The sequence below is a fragment of the Macrotis lagotis genome, chromosome 3 (assembly GCF_037893015.1).
Source record: "Macrotis lagotis isolate mMagLag1 chromosome 3, bilby.v1.9.chrom.fasta, whole genome shotgun sequence".
Taxonomy (NCBI): Eukaryota; Metazoa; Chordata; class Mammalia; order Peramelemorphia; family Peramelidae; genus Macrotis; species Macrotis lagotis.
Window position 1 is genome coordinate 217710731 of NC_133660.1, and position 19384 is coordinate 217730114.

The 19384-nt window shown below is 36.0% G+C and overlaps 1 protein-coding gene across 3 annotated transcripts in view; it reads left to right on the forward strand.

The window, feature by feature from the left end:
* TRMT44 (tRNA methyltransferase 44 homolog) overlaps positions 1 to 19384 on the forward strand; it is a 112160-nt gene that overhangs the window by 49945 nt on the left and 42831 nt on the right. Inside the window, exon 10 of one of the 3 annotated variants that reach the window (XM_074229854.1) lies at positions 1201 to 6144. The exons of 1 other annotated variant lie outside the window; for it this stretch is intronic. In XM_074229854.1, the coding sequence (XP_074085955.1) occupies positions 1201 to 1433 (233 nt within the window). In that variant the 3' untranslated portion in view covers positions 1434 to 6144. Of the gene's footprint in view, positions 1 to 1200; positions 6145 to 19384 lie in introns of those variants that run through there. One more of the 3 variants, XM_074229853.1, reaches the window with a different exon arrangement.

The window sequence follows — 19384 nt, forward strand, 5'->3', positions numbered from 1 at the left end:
GTTTGATGTGTCTTGCCAGAGATTATGATTCTCAAAGGTATTATATTCAGGATCTCAAGGCTACTTTTATGCCACTTTATGTCACTGAAGGAGAATTTGGATTGTGACATTTTGACTTAATGAGCATATTCTTTTTCTTTTTTTTTTTTAAGTTTTTTGCAATGTAATGGGGTTAAGTGGCTAGGTAATTATTAAGTGTATGAGGCCAGATTTGAACTCAGGTACTCCTGACTCCAGGGCTGGTGCTCTTATCTACTGTGCCACCTAGCTTCCCCTTAGTGGGCATATTCTTAAAAGTCACAATTTGAAGAAAGTCAAAGCAATTATTTGACCAATAAAAATAGTCACTCTTTTTCATCACTTTAGATCACTTATTAAATTTTAGGATACTGAGTTAAGAACTGATGAAGATACAAGGATCGATTACCATTTTCTTTTCTTTTTTTCAAAAAAGATTTTTATTAATATCTTTTGTTTTGTCTTTTTATGTTTTACTTTTTATTTCTTTAATTATTTTATCACCATAATTTTCCCCAACTTTTTCCCAACCCTTTAGAACTATACCACAAAATAAATAGCATTTTTAAGCCAAAAAAAAAGGGGGGGGGGGGGAATCAGCATAACTGCTCTGTACATTCAAAAGGCCTGGAATTATGTGCAATGAATAACACTCTGCAAAAGGAAGGAGTGAGGAGGAAGTCAATCATGTTTCTCATTTTGAGTCATTTTATTTTGTGTGTATGTGATTCTTTTATGTTTATGTTGTTGTGGCCATTGTGGCTCTGATTACTTTACTCTGTATATGTTCCATGTAGATCTTTCTTTGTTTCTCAGAATTCTTTCCATTCCTCTTTTCTTAAAAGCATGCTCATATTTTGATACATTCCTGTAACCAGTTTCTATTTGTATAGCTGTTCCCAAATCAGTAACCATCTACTTTGTTTCCATTTCCTGACTGTCCCAAAAAATGCTGCTGTAAATATTTTGGTGCCCATATGGACCTTTACTTTTCTGTATTGAGCCTGTCTACTAATTTGGCAGTATCTGTCAGCAGTGTTGGATGTAATTAAACAGATGAATGCAGTACAGTTTTTCTAGTCTATAATTTGAAGTACCCTACTTTGTCATTCAGGAATTGCATGCACAAATCTTACAGCTTCTTGCTAATAGTATGGCTTTTCTTTATGTTTCAAACTCTAGTTTTGAATGGGAGAGTGTATATTCGTGACTGGAGAGAAGAGAGGACAGCAAAGAAAAACCAGCCAGAAGCTAAAAGAAGACTTTCATCAGAGGCTTTTAAAACACGACTCTGTTGGTTTTTTATGCACCATCCTGATGGTTGTTCTTTGTCCTCCACATCTTGCTTATATGCCCATGGAACCCAGGAGCTTCGGCAGCCTCAGACTTTGAAAAAGATAAAGCAAAACCAGTGATAAACTACACCAGCAAACTGAATGGCGCGGGTTTTAGGGGTGGGCAGGCTGAGTGAAAGCTGTTGTATGTTAACCTACCTGTCTTTTGAAGTTTCTTGTGCCATACTAATTTGAGTAGTTTCTTTACTATTTTTTTCAAGACTCATCTGGCAGTATGGAACTTACCAATCATTGTATAGAGTTCCAGTTTTTAAAAACCAAATAACATATTGTCAATTATTTTTGAATATAGTTAATTTTATTTTATATATAAAAATTTACATAATCCTGTAATTTGTAACATCCAGTGTATATTTTGGATGATGTTTAAAATTAAATTACTCAGGTTTATTTACAAACTTAGAATTAGCAAGGCAAGCTATAATTTTCTTTTAAAAATTTCATATGATTAAAAAGAGTTATGATATTCTTTTGCTAGAACTGGCCTTTCTTTTAGGAAAAATATTTTGGTTCACAATTCAATTGTGTGTCCATCTATCTTTCTATTTATCTTTCTAAATATATCTTTTCAAGAGAATGAATGTGAAGAAATTGAAACTGTTCTCTTCAGAGGGATTAAGTCTCTTAAGTTTCATGAAAATATTGCTGACCTAAATGGGGAGGAAGGGGAAGGAGAGGAAAAAGAAGAGCATCACAGATGAATTCTTTGAAAATGGAGGCAGAGGACATTCCACATAGAGAAACCTACAGAACAGATTTCACAGAATCTCAGGAGTCAGAAGGCAGCCCATGCTGCTTTTGGACAGTTCTAATTATTAGGAAAGTTTTGTTTAAGTCAAAGTAAACTCTGTTTTTCCTACAATTTCTATTCATCACTGCTAGTTCTGTCCTTTGGGTCCAAGCTGGGCCTATTCTTTCCACATAACCCGTGAAGGAAACAGAAGAAAGCGATCATGTCCCTTTTATTTTTTTTTCCTCCTGCTCCAAGGTAAACATCTCCAGCTCCTCTAATTCTTCTTTACATGACATAGTCTCTTATCCTTTCACAATTCTAGCTTCTGTCCTCTGAAATCCTTTAAGTTCATTCATTCATTTATTAAGGCAATGGGGTTAAGTGACTTACCTGAGGTCATACAGCTAGGCAATTATTAAGTGTTTGAGGTTACATTTGAACTCAGGCCCTCCTGACTCCAGGATCGGTGCTCTATCCCCTGCACCACCTAGCTGCCCCAATTCATTCACATTTTTCCCTAAAATGAGATCTCCAGAAATAACACAATGTTTTAAATGTAGTCTGATTGAGGCTCTACATGAGGACTATTATCCCCATTTTAGTCACTAAACATCTATTGATATATCCTTAAAATGAATTATCATTATTTGTGAGCTACCACAGTCATACTGTGGATTTACATTGAATTTCCAGTCCTTTACAATGCTTGGTTTTTTTCTTTTTCTTATGAATTATCTAGCCATGCCTTTTCCATTCCACATGTGGACAATTGATTTTATGAGCCCTACCAAAAACCTTTACATTTATTCCAATTGAATTTCATTTTAATTTGTTTATCCCTGTGGACATAATTTTGACCCCTTCCTTTGTCACTCAGCATTACATTTTATGTCACTTGAAAGTACCTATGTCATTTATATTTTTATCCTAATCTTGCCAAAGTTAGATCCTTAGGATATGGCACTAAAAAGCTCCCTCCAAATTCTCATTCCTGTATCCATCACTTGTCTTACTCTGATCACTTAATCATTTCTGAATTCATCTAGTCTTATTATCTGATCCAAAAAATTCTTTTTGATCTTTTGTTTTACTAGACTGATAATGTTTTTGATGAAACCATCATGACTTTTAGTGCAACCTTTCCTTTCTAAATGCCAGAGACACTCTTTTTTTATAATTTGTTCTAGAATTTAGGAATTACATTAAACCTCACTGGCTTATTAATTTAAAAATTGAACTCTTTCACTCTTGGAAAATTGGGATATTTGCATTTTCCAGTTCTCTGATCACTTTTGTACATGATTTTTTTGAAGATCACTGTTAGGACCCCAATCATGACAGTCAGTTTTCTTCATTATCTAAGTATATAGTAGTTCTTATGGTCCTGGAAATTTATTGAGGTCTTTTAGAAGTTCTATTCCCAGCTTCTCACTTGGATTTCAACTTCGTGGACTACTTTGGTCCTGTCTTTCCCAATCCCAAAGATCATTCTTCTTGGAAGAGAACATGGAAGTACCATTATTTGCTTTGAAATACAAAGGATGTTATATATGAAATGGAATTTAAAAACTCTTCCAAATAACAGATACAGGCAAAATACAGCAGCATGTGTTGGTTGTTTTCCAAATCTGTGTAGGAATCTTGGTCTTCCTTTTCCCCAAGGAGTAAGTCATATAGGGTAACTTTGAAATCCAGATTTTCAGAGATGTATTTAAGTAACTTTACTGTGCAACATGACTCAAATTAGCCACATAGGTGTTGTATATTCAAAACTCAGTCTCCAAGAGACCATGAAGATCATCTCATTATATTTTTTCCCCTATGAAATATTCAAACCTCCCATTTAGTTTTCACTACCCTCTACTTCCCCTCACCAAGCTTCCTACCCACAGACTTCTCAAGAGGAAGCCTTAATTTATTAAGTAAGCCTTTAAATTTAAGCTTTAGATTGTATTTTGCAATCTGGAATCCAGCTTCCCTCTCTTTCTTAGAATTAATGATCATTCTTTATTATCCTTTTATCCTATTCCTCTCATCTGGATAGTCCATCCTAGGTTCATATTACATCCTCAATGTTGGTGCATTCCTAACCAAACAAGAGTTGTGGAGAATGGAAGAAGAGTTCTTTATTGCTTTATCTAATCTATCAAGTGAATTATCAAAACATTGTCTTCTTGTCCAGGTCTGCATTATTTATCCATTCATTCCTTGGTCACAGGAAATTTTGAGCCAGACAATCCAAATTTGAGTTTTTGTTCTGCCAGAGAAGACTTAGGGCAAGTCAGTTCACTTAGTTTCCTTTCTAAAATTGAGATTATATTATATATTATATTATTGTGAGGTTTGTACTTGGTAAGTTATAAAATTCAATATAAAATATGCAGTTGTTATTAATAGAAAAAACTTAATTGAAAAAGGCAAGGCAAATACAATTTAATTTTGCTTATGCCTGAGCAATAGTGATAATAAGGACTGGCTTTGTTATTTCAAGGATCATGATTTGAACTATATATTTTATATATATATACATTATATAATGTATATATGCATTTTATATATATGTATCCTTTATACCTTAATAGATGATCTTCATCTACTGTGGTAACTCATTCATTATTTGGTGTCCAACTTAATAATGAGCCTCCCAATGGAATTTAACTCTTATTTATATAGTGCTTTAAAGTTTACAAAGTACTTTTCTCCAGAAAAATACTCAGCAGGCAAGAGCTCAGAATTTCAAGGGTCATCAGGGAGACTGTATGCTCTTTATTAGTGGAAGGAATATACCCATGTCGGTGGAGTTGTAGTTCCTTGAAGTCTTGAAGGATAAATGAATTTCAAAACATCAAACACTGGACACAAATTCAAACAAATTTAATGCTCCTTATGAAATTCTTGAATGTCTATATGAACTGCTTCCCTCAATGATACCCAGAAAATTAAAAACATTGTACAGGAAATTATAAAAATATTCAAGACTGACTGCTGTGTCTTAATTATGGTGCTACATGAGATTTTTGCTATAGCTCTGCAGGATGCCATTTCTGCTAATCTATTGCTAAAATCCAATAGAATTTCTACTTTGCTATCACAATTGTCCACAAATTGGAAATGCCATAGGATATTATTGTAAGTGAAGAACTCCTCAGCTAGTGTCAAATCAGCACCAAATTGAGAAATACTATTGACATAAGGCTCTATGGTGTGTGAATGACTTTGAATTTGAACATAAATCAGCAGTTTGTGCTAGACTGAGAAAGTTTCAAAAATGGGTGCAATGGTAAATTGCATATCTGTTATATGAAGACAGACTGATTATTTGTAGAACTTTGCTGCAACTGATTAGGAGTGTCCAGATTAACCACCCCCACCTCCACATAAACACAAGTTTATTATCTAAAAAGCTTCATCTTTCCTGTCACACAAATACAGAAGCATACATTCAACCTGGCATTTGTGATTCCCCATGACTACCTTTCCAAATTTATCTCATTTCACTGCTTTCCACATATGCTGTTTCAGCCAAACTGGACTTCTCTTTGCCTCTATATGTGGTCTTTTGTCTTTACTTGCATGGTTTTCCTGTGTTTAAAATACCCAAATCCATTTTTTAACTGTTTAATTCCTACCAGTCTTTCATGCTCATTTGGGAAAGAATCTCCTCAGGGAAGCTTTATCCACTGTTAACTGCTATTCATTTTGGAATTATTGCTGACATTTCTTTCACATCTTAAGTCAAAGAATACTTTCTGTTGACTACCTCCACATCTGGTGTCTGTCTCCTCTTCCCTATTTCCTCTGCCACCCATACAATCCAAGTCCCTGTTGTCATATACATGGACTAATTGAATTTTTTTGTAAAGAAAGGTTTTATTTATTTTGAGCTTTACAATTGCTTCCCTCCCCCCACCTCCCACAGAAGGCATTCTGTTAGCGTTTACATTGGTTCCATGTTATATACTGATCTCAGTTGAATGTGGTGACAGAAATCATATCCTTATGGAAGAAAACTAAAGTATGAGATAGTAAAATTACATAATAATATAATGCTTTTTTTTCTACTTTGACAGTAATAGTCTTTGATCTTTGTTCAAAGTTCATAATTCTTTCTATGGATACAGTTGGTATTCTCCATTGCAGATAGCCCAAAATTGTTCCTGATGGTTGCCCTTGAAGGGATGAGCAAGGCCATAATTGATTATTTAAAAGATTTTATATATTTTGAGTTTTACAATTTTTCCCCTAATCCTACTTCCCTCCCCCTATCCCCCACAGAATGCAATTTGCCAGCCTTTACATCATTTCCATGGTATACATTGATCCAAATTGAATGTGATGGGAGAAAAATCTTATACTTAAGGAAGAAACATAAAGTATAAGAGATAGCAAGATCAGACAATAAGATAATTAGGTTTTTTTGTTCTTTTCTAAATCAAAGGTAATAGTTTTTGGTTTTTGTTCAAACTCCACAGTTCTTTCTCTGGATACAGATGTTATTCTCCATTGCCAGAGAACCCCAGATTGTCCCTGATTGTTGCACTGATGGAATGAGCAAGTCCATCAAGGTTGATCATCACACCCATGTTGCTGTTGGGGTATACAATGTTTTTCTGGTTCTGCTCATCTCACTCAGCATCAGTTCATTCAAGTCCCTCCAGGCTTCCCTGAATTCCCACTCCTCATTTCTAATAGAACAATAGTGTTCCATGACATACATACCACAGTTTGCTAAACCATACCCCAACTGAAGAACATTTACTTGATTTCCAATTTTTTGCCATCACAAACAGGGCTGCTATGAATAGTTTTGTACAAGTGTTTTTATGCTTTTGCATGATCTCTTCAGGGTACAGACCCAGGAGTGGTATTGCTGTATCAAAGGGTATGCACATTTTTGTTGCCCTTTGGGCATATTCCAAACTGCTTTCCAGAAAGGTTGGATGAGTTCAAAGCTCCACCAACAGCATATTAGTGTCCCAGATTTCTCATAACCCTTCCAACAACAATGATCATTGTCCTATCTGGTCATATTGGTCAGTCTGAGAGGTGTGAGGTGGTACCTCAGAGATGCTTTCATTTGCATTTCTCTAATAAGTTGATTTAGAGCAATTTTTCATAGGATTATGGATTGCTTTCATCTGTAAATTGCCTTTGAATATCCTTTGACCATTTGTCAATTGGGAAATGACTTTTTTTTAAAATTTGACTCAGTTCTCTGTATATTTTAGAAATGAGTCCTTTGTCAGAAATACTAGTTGTAAAAATTGTTTTCCAATTTGCTACATTTCTTTTGGTCTTGGTTACAGTGGTTTTGTCTGTGCAAAAGCTTTTTTTAATTCATTGTAATCAAAATCATCTAGTTTTTATTGATGTTCTCCATGTCTTCTTTAGTGATCAACTGCTTCCCTTTCCATAGATCTGACAGGTAAACTACTCCTTGATCTTCTAGTTTGCTTATAATATTGTTTTTTATATCTAAATCCAGTATTCATTTGGATCTTATCTTGGTATAGGGTGTGAGGTGTTAGTTTAATCCAAGTTTCTGCCATACTAACTTCCAGTTTTCCCAGCAGTTTTTATCGAAGAGATAATTTTTATCCTAATAGCTGGACTCTTTGGGTTTATCAAACAGCAGATTACTGTAGTCATTTCCTGCTACTGCACCTAGTCTATTCACTGGTCCACCACTCTATTTCTTAGCCAATACCAGACAGTTTTGATGACTGATACTTTATAATATAATTTTAGACCTGGTAGGGGTAAACCACTTTCTTTGGCTTTTTTTTTCATGAATCTCTGGAAATTCTTAACTTTTTATTTCTCTATATGAATTTACTTACCACTTTTTCTAACTAATTAAAGTACTATTTTGGAATTTTGATTGGTAGGGCAGTAAACAGGTAGTTTAGTTTTGGTAGAATTGTCATTTTTATTATATTAGCTCTACCTACCTATCCATGAGCAGTTGATGTTTGCTCAGTTATTTAAATCTGATTTTATTTGTGAGAGAAGTGTTTTTTAATTGTTTTCAAAAAGTTTCTGAGTCTGCCTTAGCAAATAGACTCCCAGGTATTTTATATTGTCTGTGGTTACTTTGAATGGGATTTCTCTTTCTAGCTCTTCTTGTTTATCTTGCTAGACATATTTAGAAAAGTTGAGGATTTATGAGGGTTTATTTTATATCCTGCTACTTTGCTAAAGTTGTTAATTGTTTCCAGTAGTTTTTTGGATGATTTCTTGGGATTCTCTAGGTATATTATCATGTCTTCTGCAAAGAGTGAGAGTTTTGTCTCTTCCTTTCCAATTCTAATTCCTTCAATTTCTTTTTCTTCTGTTATTGCTGAAACTAATACTGAATAGTAATGATAATAATGGGCATCCTTCTTTCACTGATCTTATTGGGAATGCCTCTAGCCTTTAGCCTCTCCCTGTTGAATATAATCCTTGTTGATGGTTTCAGATAGATACTGTGTATTATTCTAAGGAACAGTCCATTTATTCCTACACTCTTTAGTGTTTTTAGTATGAATGGGTGTTGTATTTTGTCAAAAGTTTTTTCAGGGGGTGGCTAGGTGGCTAGTGGATAAAGCACTGCCTTGGAATCATGAGTACCTGGGTTCAAATCCAGTCTCAAACACTTAATAATTACCTAGCTGTGTGGCCTTGGGCAAGCCACTTAATCCCATCTGCCTTGCAAAAACCTAAAGAAAAAAAGTTTTTTCAGCATCCATTGAATTAATCATGATTTCTGATAGATTTGTTGTTGATATAATTATACTAACAGTTTTCCAAATACTGAACCAACCCTGCATTCCTGGGATAAATCCATACTTGGTCAAAATATATTATCCTAGTGATAACTTGTAATTGTTTTGCTAAGATTTTAATTAAGATTTTTGCATCTATATTCATCAAGGAGATAGGTCTATAATTTTATTTCTCTGTTTTAACTCTTCCTAGTTTAGGTATCAGCACCATATTGATTTCATAGAAAGAGTTAGGCAGAGTTCCATCTTCACCTATTTTTCCAAGGAGTTATATGGAATTGGAACCAATTGTTCCTTTTAAAAGTTTGATAGAATTCACTTGTGAATCTGTCAGGCCTTGGAGATTTTTTCTTAGGGAGTTCAATAATGGTTTGTTGAATTTCTTTTTCTGAGATAGGGTTGTTTAGGTATTTAATCTCCTCTTCATTTAACCTGAGCAACTTATATTTTTGTAAATATTTGTCCATTTCACTTAGATTGTCAAATTTATTGTCATAGAGTTAGTGATGAGTTCAGCTTTTTCATTTATGATACTAGCAATTTGCTTTTCTCTTTTTTTAAATCAAATTGACAAGAGGTTTATCAATTTGGTTGTTTCATAAAACCAACTCTTGGTTTTATTTATTAATTCATTAGTTTTTTTGCTTTTGCTTTTATTAATTTCTCCTTTACTTTTTAGAATTCCTAATTTGATATTTAATTGGGGTGGTTAATTTGTTCTTTCTCTAATTTTTTTAGTTTCATATTAATTCATTGATTTCATCTTTCTCTAATTTATTCATGTAAGCATTTAAAGATATATTATATCCCCTGATAGCCACTTTGAGTGAATCTCATAGGTTTTGGTATGTTGTTTCATTACTTATTTCTATAATTATTATAATTATTATTTAATTCTATAATTTGTTTGATCCACCCATTCTTTTAAAATGAAGTTATTCACTTTCCAATTAGTTTTGGTTCTATATCTCTCTGGCCCAGTATTGCATATGATTTTTTATTGTATTCACGATTTCTGCCTTTCTGCAATTGATTATTAGGTTTTTCTGCCCTAGTACATGGTCAATTTTTGTGTAAGTGCCATGTACTGTAGAAAAAAAGGTATATTCCTTACTATCCCCATTCAGTTTCCTCCACAAGTCTATCATATCTAGGTTTTCTAACAATCTGTTTACCTCCTTTACTTATTTTTTAAATTTGATTTATCTACATCTAAGAGTGGTAGGTTGAGGTCTCCCACTAGTAGAGTTTTGCTGTCTAGGTTTTCCTGTAGTTCTTTTAGCTTCTCCTCTAAGTATCTGAATGCTATTGCATTGGGTGCATACATATTCAGTATTGAAATCACTTTATTGTCTATGGTACCTTTTAGGAGGATATAGTTTCCTTCCTTATCTCTTTTAATGCTATCTGTTTTTGCAGCTGCTTTGTCCTGAGATAAGGATTGCTACCCCTGCTTTTTTCACTTCAACTGAAGCAAAATATATTTTGCTCCAACCTTTTACTTTTACTCTATATGTATCTCTCTGCTTCAAAATGAGTTTCTTGTAAGCAGCATATTGTAGGATTCTGGTTTTTAATCCAGTCTGCTGTTGACTTACATTTAAGGAAGATTTCATGCCATTCACACTCAAAGTTATAATTACTAACTCTTTATTTCCCTCCATGCTATCTTCCTTCTGTTTGTATTTTTCCCCTTTCCCCCCTTTTATCCATATTCCCCAGTGTTTTGTTTCTGAATACTGCCAATCTCAGTGTTTGCCCTCCTATATCCACCCCCTCCCCTTTTTTCCCCTTTCCCTTTTTCTTCCCTTCTTTTAGTTCCCCCTTTTTTCCCCCTCCCTGTCTCTATTTCCCCTCTCCCTTTCCCTTTTTAATACTTGACAACTAAGATGTTTTTTAACTTAACCGCCAACCTCAGTGTGTTTGGTCTACTGTATCCACCCCTCCCCTTTCTTTCCCCTTTCCCTTTTATCCCTTTTTTCTTCCCTTATGTTAGTTCCCCATTTTCTCCTCCATGTCTTCATTCCCCCCCTTTCCCTTTTTAATACTTGAAAACTAAGATGGTTTTTTTTAAGTTAAGATGTTTTTAAGTTAAGTTTTTAAAGATGTTTTTAAGTTAACAGACTTTAAGCCAAGTCTGATGCGATGAAGAGTCAAATGTTTCTCATCTTTTCCCTTCTTGCCTTCTAGTACAATAGGTTTTTTTGTACCTTTTAATGTAATGAGATTTACCCAATTCAATCTGCTCCATCCTCTCATATCCTTCCTGTCCCTCTTTTCAAGGAGGAAGTATTAAATCATTCTATCTGAGTTATAGAAAATCCTGAGTATCCATCACTTCTGGATAAGTATATATTCTCTTTAATAGAGTTACAATTCATGAGAGTTATTACAGTCTTTCTCCCAAGTAGGGTTATAGCCAGCTTCAACCCATTGCATAGCAGTTGTATGGATAAGTCGTGAGTGTCCATCACTTCTGGCTAGGTATATTTTCTCTATTAGAGTTAAAATTCTCCAGAGTTATGAGAATCTTTTCCCCATGCTGGTGTAAAGCCAGTTTCATCTTATTTGATAGCAGTTTTTTTTCCTTAACTGCTCTTTTTTGTTTTTTACCTTTTCATGTGTCTCTTGAACCTCCTGTTTGATGTACAAATTTTCTGTTTAGGTCTGACCTTTTCATCAGTAATTGTTGGAATTCTTCCATTTCATTAAATGTCTATCTTCTCCTGAAAGAGAAGGCTCAGCTTTGTGGGATAGTGGATTCTTAGCTGCATTCCAAGCACTCTTGCTCTTTGTAATATCTCATTCCAGGTCCTTTGACCCCTTAATGTTGATGCAGCCAGCTCCTGCGTAATCCTTACTGTGGCTCCTTGGTATTTAAATTGTTTCTTTCTGGCTGCTTGCAGGATTTTCTCTTTTATCTGATAGTTCTGGAATTTGGCTATAACATTCCTTGGTTTTTCATTTTAGGATCTCTTTCCAGAGGGGATTAATGTATTCTTTTTAATAATTTTTGCCCTCTGGTTCCATGATATCAGGACAACTTTTTATCACTAAATTCTGTAATATTTAAGTCCAGACTTTTTTTCTCTTCAGTGTTTTCAGGAAGACCAATAATTCTCATGTTGTTCCTCCTTGATCTGTTCTTGAGGTCAGTGGTTTTGCTGAAGAGGTATTTTACATTTTCTTCTATTTTTTTGATTTTTTGGTTTTGTTTAACAGACTCTTTCTGTCTCATGAGGTCATTAGTTTCCACAGACTCCATTCTTTTTAAACTCCTTCCTTATTTTTCAAGGAAGTCTGTGCTGGAGAGCAGGTCATATTCTCAGGTTCTAGGTCTCTTTGAGTTAGTGTCTTTTCCTTCCAAGAATTTTTCTATGGACCGTCCTTTTTGCTGGCCTTTTTTTCATTCTCCTAGGACCTTGCGTTGGAGAAGGACTGGTTCACAGAGGTTTGGTGTTGGGATCCAAAGAGGCTTTACTCACTGAGTGTAGTATCTCTAGGTGGCCATTAGGTGGTGCTAGAGGTTTTGCTCACTGAGTGTAATATCTCCAGTCGGCCAGTAGGGGGTGCTGGTTGCTTTCTCTGGAGTGTCTGTGACCTTGATTGAGGCCTTCTCCCTTGGCTTAGAGGGAGTAGTTGAAACTGTTAAATACTTTTGTCTTTGTTCAATGGTGGGCTATACCCTGGGGTAAGGTCATCACTCTCCCTATTGTCAGTTGAGGTAGTTCTGCTGCTCAGCCTTAGCCTGGGGCAGAGGTAGTCTCTAATTGTATTTGTTCTTGGAAGAGGCCTCAGCTGAAATAGAGGTATGGACTCTGAGGAGAGGAGCTCAGAGATCAATGTCTGCAGCTCATCCACACCAGAACTCTCCCTCCAGCCCTGGGGGCAAGGTCCAGATGGTCAGCACCACAACCAATGCCTCTACTCCCTAGTTGACCCAAGCCCCGGCATTTGACCAGGCTCTGGCCCCTCCACTGATCAAGCTGGTCCAATTCTCAGGCCCTCAGGCTCCCAGGCTCCAGCCCTGCCTCTAATTGGGCTAATCCCCTGCTAATCCAGGCTCCCAAACTCTCATGATCCAGGGTGCAGAGCTGTGCTCCTGGCAGAGTCTGCCCTCTGCGCCTGGGCTCACCCATGATCTTGGAAGACAAATCCTGAGGTAGATGTTCTTATCTTGGCTTTTCTTTCTGGTTTTGTCAATCGGGTTTCTTTGGAGAGATTTGTTTCATGTTATTTATGAGGTAAGATCAGCAGACTTTAGAACTGTGCCTGTCTTCTCTCCGCCATCTTGGCTGGAAATCCTCAACTAATTTATTTTTAATTAATATTATTTTTTTCAGTAACATGCAAAGATAGTTTGCAATCTTCATCCTTTTTAAAATTTTTAGTTACCCATTTTTCTACTTCCCTCCCTTCCCTCCCCCTTCTCCATGACAGCAATCTTCTATAGATTATACATATGCAATCATGTTTAACATTTTCCATATTAGTCATGTTTTGAAAGAAGAATCAGAACTAAAAGTATGTGGGGGGGCATGAGAAAAAAGGTTTTAAAAAGTGAAAATAGTATGTTTAGGTCTGCATTCCAAATCTATAGTTCTTCCTCTGGATATAAATTACATTTTCCATCACAAGTCTTTTAGAATTGAACTTGATCTCTGATTTGCTGAGAGGAGCTGAGTCCATCATAGTTGATCATATTAATGATCATGTTAATGAATACAATGTTCTCACATACCTGTACTCTTGTAACAACTTCTCAATAGATCTTCTCCCCCTTCCACTCAATTCTTTTCGTTAGCACTCAAGTAATTTTTCTTATACATATGAATACACGTAGTCATGATAGTCCTCTGCATAAGTCTCTAGAGACCAGGGCAGCCGCCAAGTGGTACTGTGGATAGCACACTGATCCACAGACAGGTATTTATTGTGTGACCCTGGCTGGACAAGTCACATAATGCTGATTGCCATAAAAAAAGTCTTGGGCTTTTACATAAGTTCACAATCAAGCTTCACTATTTTGTCCATTCTTATTTCATCCCTTCTATGTATACAATGCTTTGGGCAAGTTTATCTGCTCTTTGTAGATGTAAATGCATTATGTACTCCTCAAACTGATTTTGCCCATATTATTTCCTAAATTGGAATGTCTTTTCCCTTCCCTAGGCTTTCTTGTATTCACTCTTCTTTTTTGTTTGTTTTTTGCAAGACAGTGGGGTTAAGTGACTTGCCCAGGGTCACACAGCTAGAAAATTACTAATGTCTGAGGCCAGATTTAAACTTGGGTCTTTCTGATTCCTGGATGAGTTCTCTATTCACTGTGCCACCTAGCTGCCCCTTCTATTCACTCATGTCCCCCTAGGGTCTTACACAACTTTTTGGCACCCACAGCTACCACCCTCATTCAGATCCTCATCACCTCCACTAAATTACTGACATAGTTTCTTAATTGGTTTCCATGGTGTAAGTGTATCACCATTCCAGTTCAACCTCCATACTGTTGGCAAAGTTTTTTATCTTTCTTCTTAATAGATGACTTTGCCACTCACTCAACTCTAATGGTAAGGAGAGAGAGAACAGGCAATATTAAGTATCTCCCTTGTGCCAGTCAGCTAAGTGAAGCAATAGATAGAGGACTAGATCTGAATTTGGGCAGACCTCAGCTCACATCTGGTCTTACATCCTTACTAGCTCTGTGACCCTGGGCAAGTCCCTTAACCCTTTTGCCTGTTTCCTCTTCTGTAAAATGATCTGGAGAAGGAAGTGGCAAACTACTCCACTATCTTTGCCAAGAAAATTCCAAACATCATCACAAAGAGTGAAAATGACTGAAAATGACAGAACCACAAAAGCACCAGACACCATACTAAGTAAGCTCTTTACAAATATATCATTTGGTCCTAGTGGATCTTCCAGTTGTTTGTAGTATTAAACTGTAAATATCTCTGTTTTGCCATCTTTCCAGTTTCTCCCTCTATCTTACACTATGCTCCAGCCCAAATCACCTCTCTGTTCTCATGCACTGCACTCTGTCTCCAGGGCATCTCAAATATCTAGAATGCAGTTAACTCTACCTCCCCCTCATCTAGTGTCTCTCTCTCTCTCTCACTTTCTCTCTCTCTCTCTCTCTCTCTCTCTCTCTCTCTCTCTCTCTCTCTCCCCCTTTCCTTCCCAAATTACCTTATGTTGAACTATTTAAAAAAAATATATATATATATATTTTCCTTTTCTATTTATGTTCTATATATTTATATTTGCTTTTATTTTTCTCCCCTGACTGGGCAAGGATTATGAAGCTCTTGTCTTGTACAGTTTTCAGTCTATTATCTTTTAACAGTTTGGCAGTTTTCATAGATAAATTGGTGAACATGAACTTCAATCAGAATTTATTTATGCATAGTTTTGAAGCATAGTGTTTGGGAACTAGAGTAAAATACTATGCTTGCTTTCTTGATGTTCTCACCATAGGCAATATGATGGATATGCAAATAATTGTAGTTTAACTTTTTCTCATTTCCCTCAAGACCTCCCATATCACTTTGCTGGTATACTTCTTTTTGACCTGTATTGTATATAATTTTATCTCCAATACTTGTCCAGAAGCTCCATAAAGACAGGATTCATATCTTATCACAATATTATATTCACCCCAAATCTAATATATTGAACTGTGTAAGACAGAGTCTTTTAAAAATGTTTGATCCAATGGCTTTAAGCATGATGCAATGGTAAGAATACTCAATATAAAGGCAGAAGATTTTCAGTCCTGAATTTACTATTCAGCCATTCAATTTACTATTTTTTAATTTTTTTCTTTTATTTAAGGCAATAGGGTTAAGTGACTTGCCCAGGGTTACATAGCTAGGCAATTATTAAGTATCTGAGACCGAATTTGAACTCAGGTACTCCTGACTCCAGGGCTGGTGCTCTATCCACTATGCCACCTAGCTGCCTCTCAATTTACTCTTTAGACTCAGTTTACTCCTCCAAAAAAAATGATAATGTTGGACTAAATGATCTGGAAGGACCCACCCTGCTCCAATGTTCTGTGATGCTTTATGACTAGAACCAGTATATGTTAACAACAAATTCACATCATTCCAATATTTTTTTAGTTTCTTTATTTTATATTATTAAAATAATCTTGATATTAGAGTAAATATAATCCCCCCCCAAAGAAGATGAGAAACCTCAAGAATAGTGAGAGAAAAAAATATATATTTGGGTCTATGTTCAGATTCCAGTGACTCTGTCTCCGGGATGAGTTGCCTTCTTTGTCATAAGTCCATCAAGGAAATTGCTTCAATATTTTTCCCACAGCTGCTATTACTATCTTTATTTCCCTCCACTCTATTCCTTACCCACTCTCATTTATTCTATTCTCTCTCTCCTTTCACCCTCTCCCTGTTCAAAAGTGTGTTGTAGGGGCAGCTAGGTGATGCAACAGAGCACCGACCCTGGACTCAGGAGGACCTGAGTTCAAATCTGCCCTCAGACACTTAATAATTACCTAGCTGTGTGACCTTGGGCAAGTCACTTAACCCCAATGCCTCATAAAAAACAAGAAAAACAAAAAAGCATGTTGCATCTGAATACCCTCTCCCATGATCTTCCCTCTCTTCTACTACCTACTCCCCCTTCCCTCCCCACATTACTCCTTATCCCATCCCTTTCTTCTCATTTTTCTCTAGGGTAAGATAGATTTCTATATCCGATTAAGTGTGTATGGTATTTCCTCTCTGAATCATTTCTGATGAGAATGAAGGCTCACTCACCCCCCCACACCTTCTCCTGTTCCATTCTGTTGAAAAAAACTTCTTGACTCTTATGTGAAATATCTTAGCCCCTTCTTCCTCTCCTTTCTCTTCCTCCCAGTACTTTCCTTTATCACTCATTGACTACATCTTCTTAGTATATTATACTATTATATTCAGCTCCTTCCTGTGCCTTGTGTATATATGCTCCTTCTAACTGCTCTTATGAATGAGAAAGTTCATATAAGTTATTATCAGTATCTTCTTCCCATGCAGGAATACAAACAGTTCAACATTAATAAGTTCCTCATAGTGGGTCCTTCTTGTCTACCCCCTCTATGGTTCATTTGAGTCTTGTACTGGAATTTCTGTTCAGCTCTGGTTGTTTCATTAGGAAAGTTTGAAAGTCCCCTGTTTCATTGAAAGTCCATCTTTTCCTCTGAAAGAGGATGTTCAGTTTTGTTGATTCTCAGTTGAAAAACCAAGATCTTTTGCCTTCCAGAATATCATATTCTAAGCCTTATGAGCTCTTGATGTAGATGCTACCAGATCCTGTGTGGACCTGACTAGAGAGCTATGGTAGTTGAATTGTTTGTTTCTGACAGCTTTTAATATTTTCTCTTTGACTTGGGAATTTTGGCTATAATATTCCTGGAAGTTTTTCTTTTGGGATCTCTTTTAGGAGGTGATCAATGAATTCCCCCAATTTCTATTTTACCCTTGGCTTCTAGGATTATTTCTTGAAAAATGAAGTCTAGGCTCTCTTCCTGGTCATGACTTTCAGGTAATTTTTAAATTATGTCTTCTGGATCTGTTTAGCTTTTCCAGTGAGATATTTCATATTTTCTTCTAATTTGGGGGGGGGGGTTTGGAATAGTTTTATTTATTCCAGATTTCTCCCAATGTTGTCGTTTTCCTTTAGTTCCATTCTGCATTTGAAGGAGTTAACTTCTTCATAGAGCTTTTTTTATCACCATTCCCTGTTGGATTTTAAAAATGCTTTTTAAGGCATTCTTCTCCTCTTTTGCCTTTTGTGTTGCTTTTTCCATTTGGTCTAAACTGATTTTTAACATATTGTTTTCTTCAGTATTTTTTGTATTTCTTTCACCAAGATGCTGATTTGGTTTTCATGATTTATCTGCATTGCTCTCATTTCAAATTCCAATTTATCCTCTCCCTCCTTTAATTGCTTTTCTAAGTCTTTTTTTTAAAATTTTTATTAAAGATATTATTTGACTTTTACAATTTTCCCCCAATCTTGCTTCCCTCCCCCCACCCCACCCCACAGATAGCACTCCATCAGTCTTTACTTTGTTTCCATGTTCTACCTTGATCCAAATTGGGTGTGATGAGAGAGAAATCATATCCTTAAAGAGAACAGAATTCTCAGAGATAACCAGATCAAACAATAAGACATATGGGTTTTTTTTCCGAATTAAAGGGAATAGTCCTCGTACTTTGTTCAAACTCCACAGCTCCTTATCTGGATACAGATGGTACTCTCTTTTTCAGACAGCCAAAAATTGTTCCCAATTGTTGCGCTGATGGAATGAGCAAGTCCTTCAAGGTTGAACATCACTCCTATGTTGCTGTTAGGGTGTACAGTGTTTTTCTGGTTCTGCTCATCTCACTCAGCATCAGTTCATGCAAATCCCTCCAGGTTTCCCTGAAATCCCATCCCTCCTGGTTTCTAATAGAGCAATAGTGTTCCATGACATACATATACCACAGTTTGCTAAACCATTCCCCAAGTGAAGGACATTTACTGGATTTCCAATTCTTTGCCATCACAAACAGGGCTGCTATAAATATTTTTGTACAAGTAATGTTTTTACCCTTTTTCCTCATCTCTTCAGGGTATAGACCCAGTAGTGGTATTGCTGGGTCAAAGGGTATGCACATTTTTGTTGCCCTTTGGGCATAGTTCCAAATAGCTCTCCAGAAGGGTTGGATGAGTTCACAGCTCCACCAACAGTGTAATAGTGTCCCAGATTTCCCACATCCCTTCCAACAATGATCATTATCCTTCCTGGTCATACTGGCCAATCTGAGAGGTGTGAGGTGGTAACTCAGCGAACCTTTAATTTGCATTTCTCTAATAATTAATGATTTAGAGCATTTTTTCATATGGCTATGGATTGCTTTGATCTCCTCATCTGTAAATTGCCTTTGCATATCCTTTGACCATTTGTCAATTGGGGAATGGCTTTTTTGTTTTAAAAATATGACTCAGTTCTCTGTATATGTTAGAAATGAGTCCTTTGTCAGAATCATTCATTGTAAAGATTGTTTCCCAATTTACTACTTTTCTTTTGATCTTGATTACATTGGTTTTATCTGTACAAAAGCTTTTTAATTTAATGTAATCAAAATCATCTACTTGGTTTTTAGTGATGTTCTCCAACTCTTCCTTAGTCATAAACTGTTCCCCTTTCCATAGATCTGACAGGTAGACTAGTCCTTGATCTTCTAATTTGCTTATAGTATTGTATTTATGTCTATGTCCTGTAACCATTTGGATCTTATCTTGGTAAAGGGTGTGAGGTGTTGGTCTAATCTAAGTTTCTTCCATACTAACTTCCAATTATCCCAGCAGTTTTTATCAAAGAGGGAGTTTTTACCCAGGTGGCCTGACTCTTTGGGTTTATCAAACAGCAGATTACTATAATCCTCTCCTGCTTTTACACCTAGTCTATTCCACTGGTCCACCACTCTATTTCTTAGCCAATACCAAACAGTTTTGATGACTGA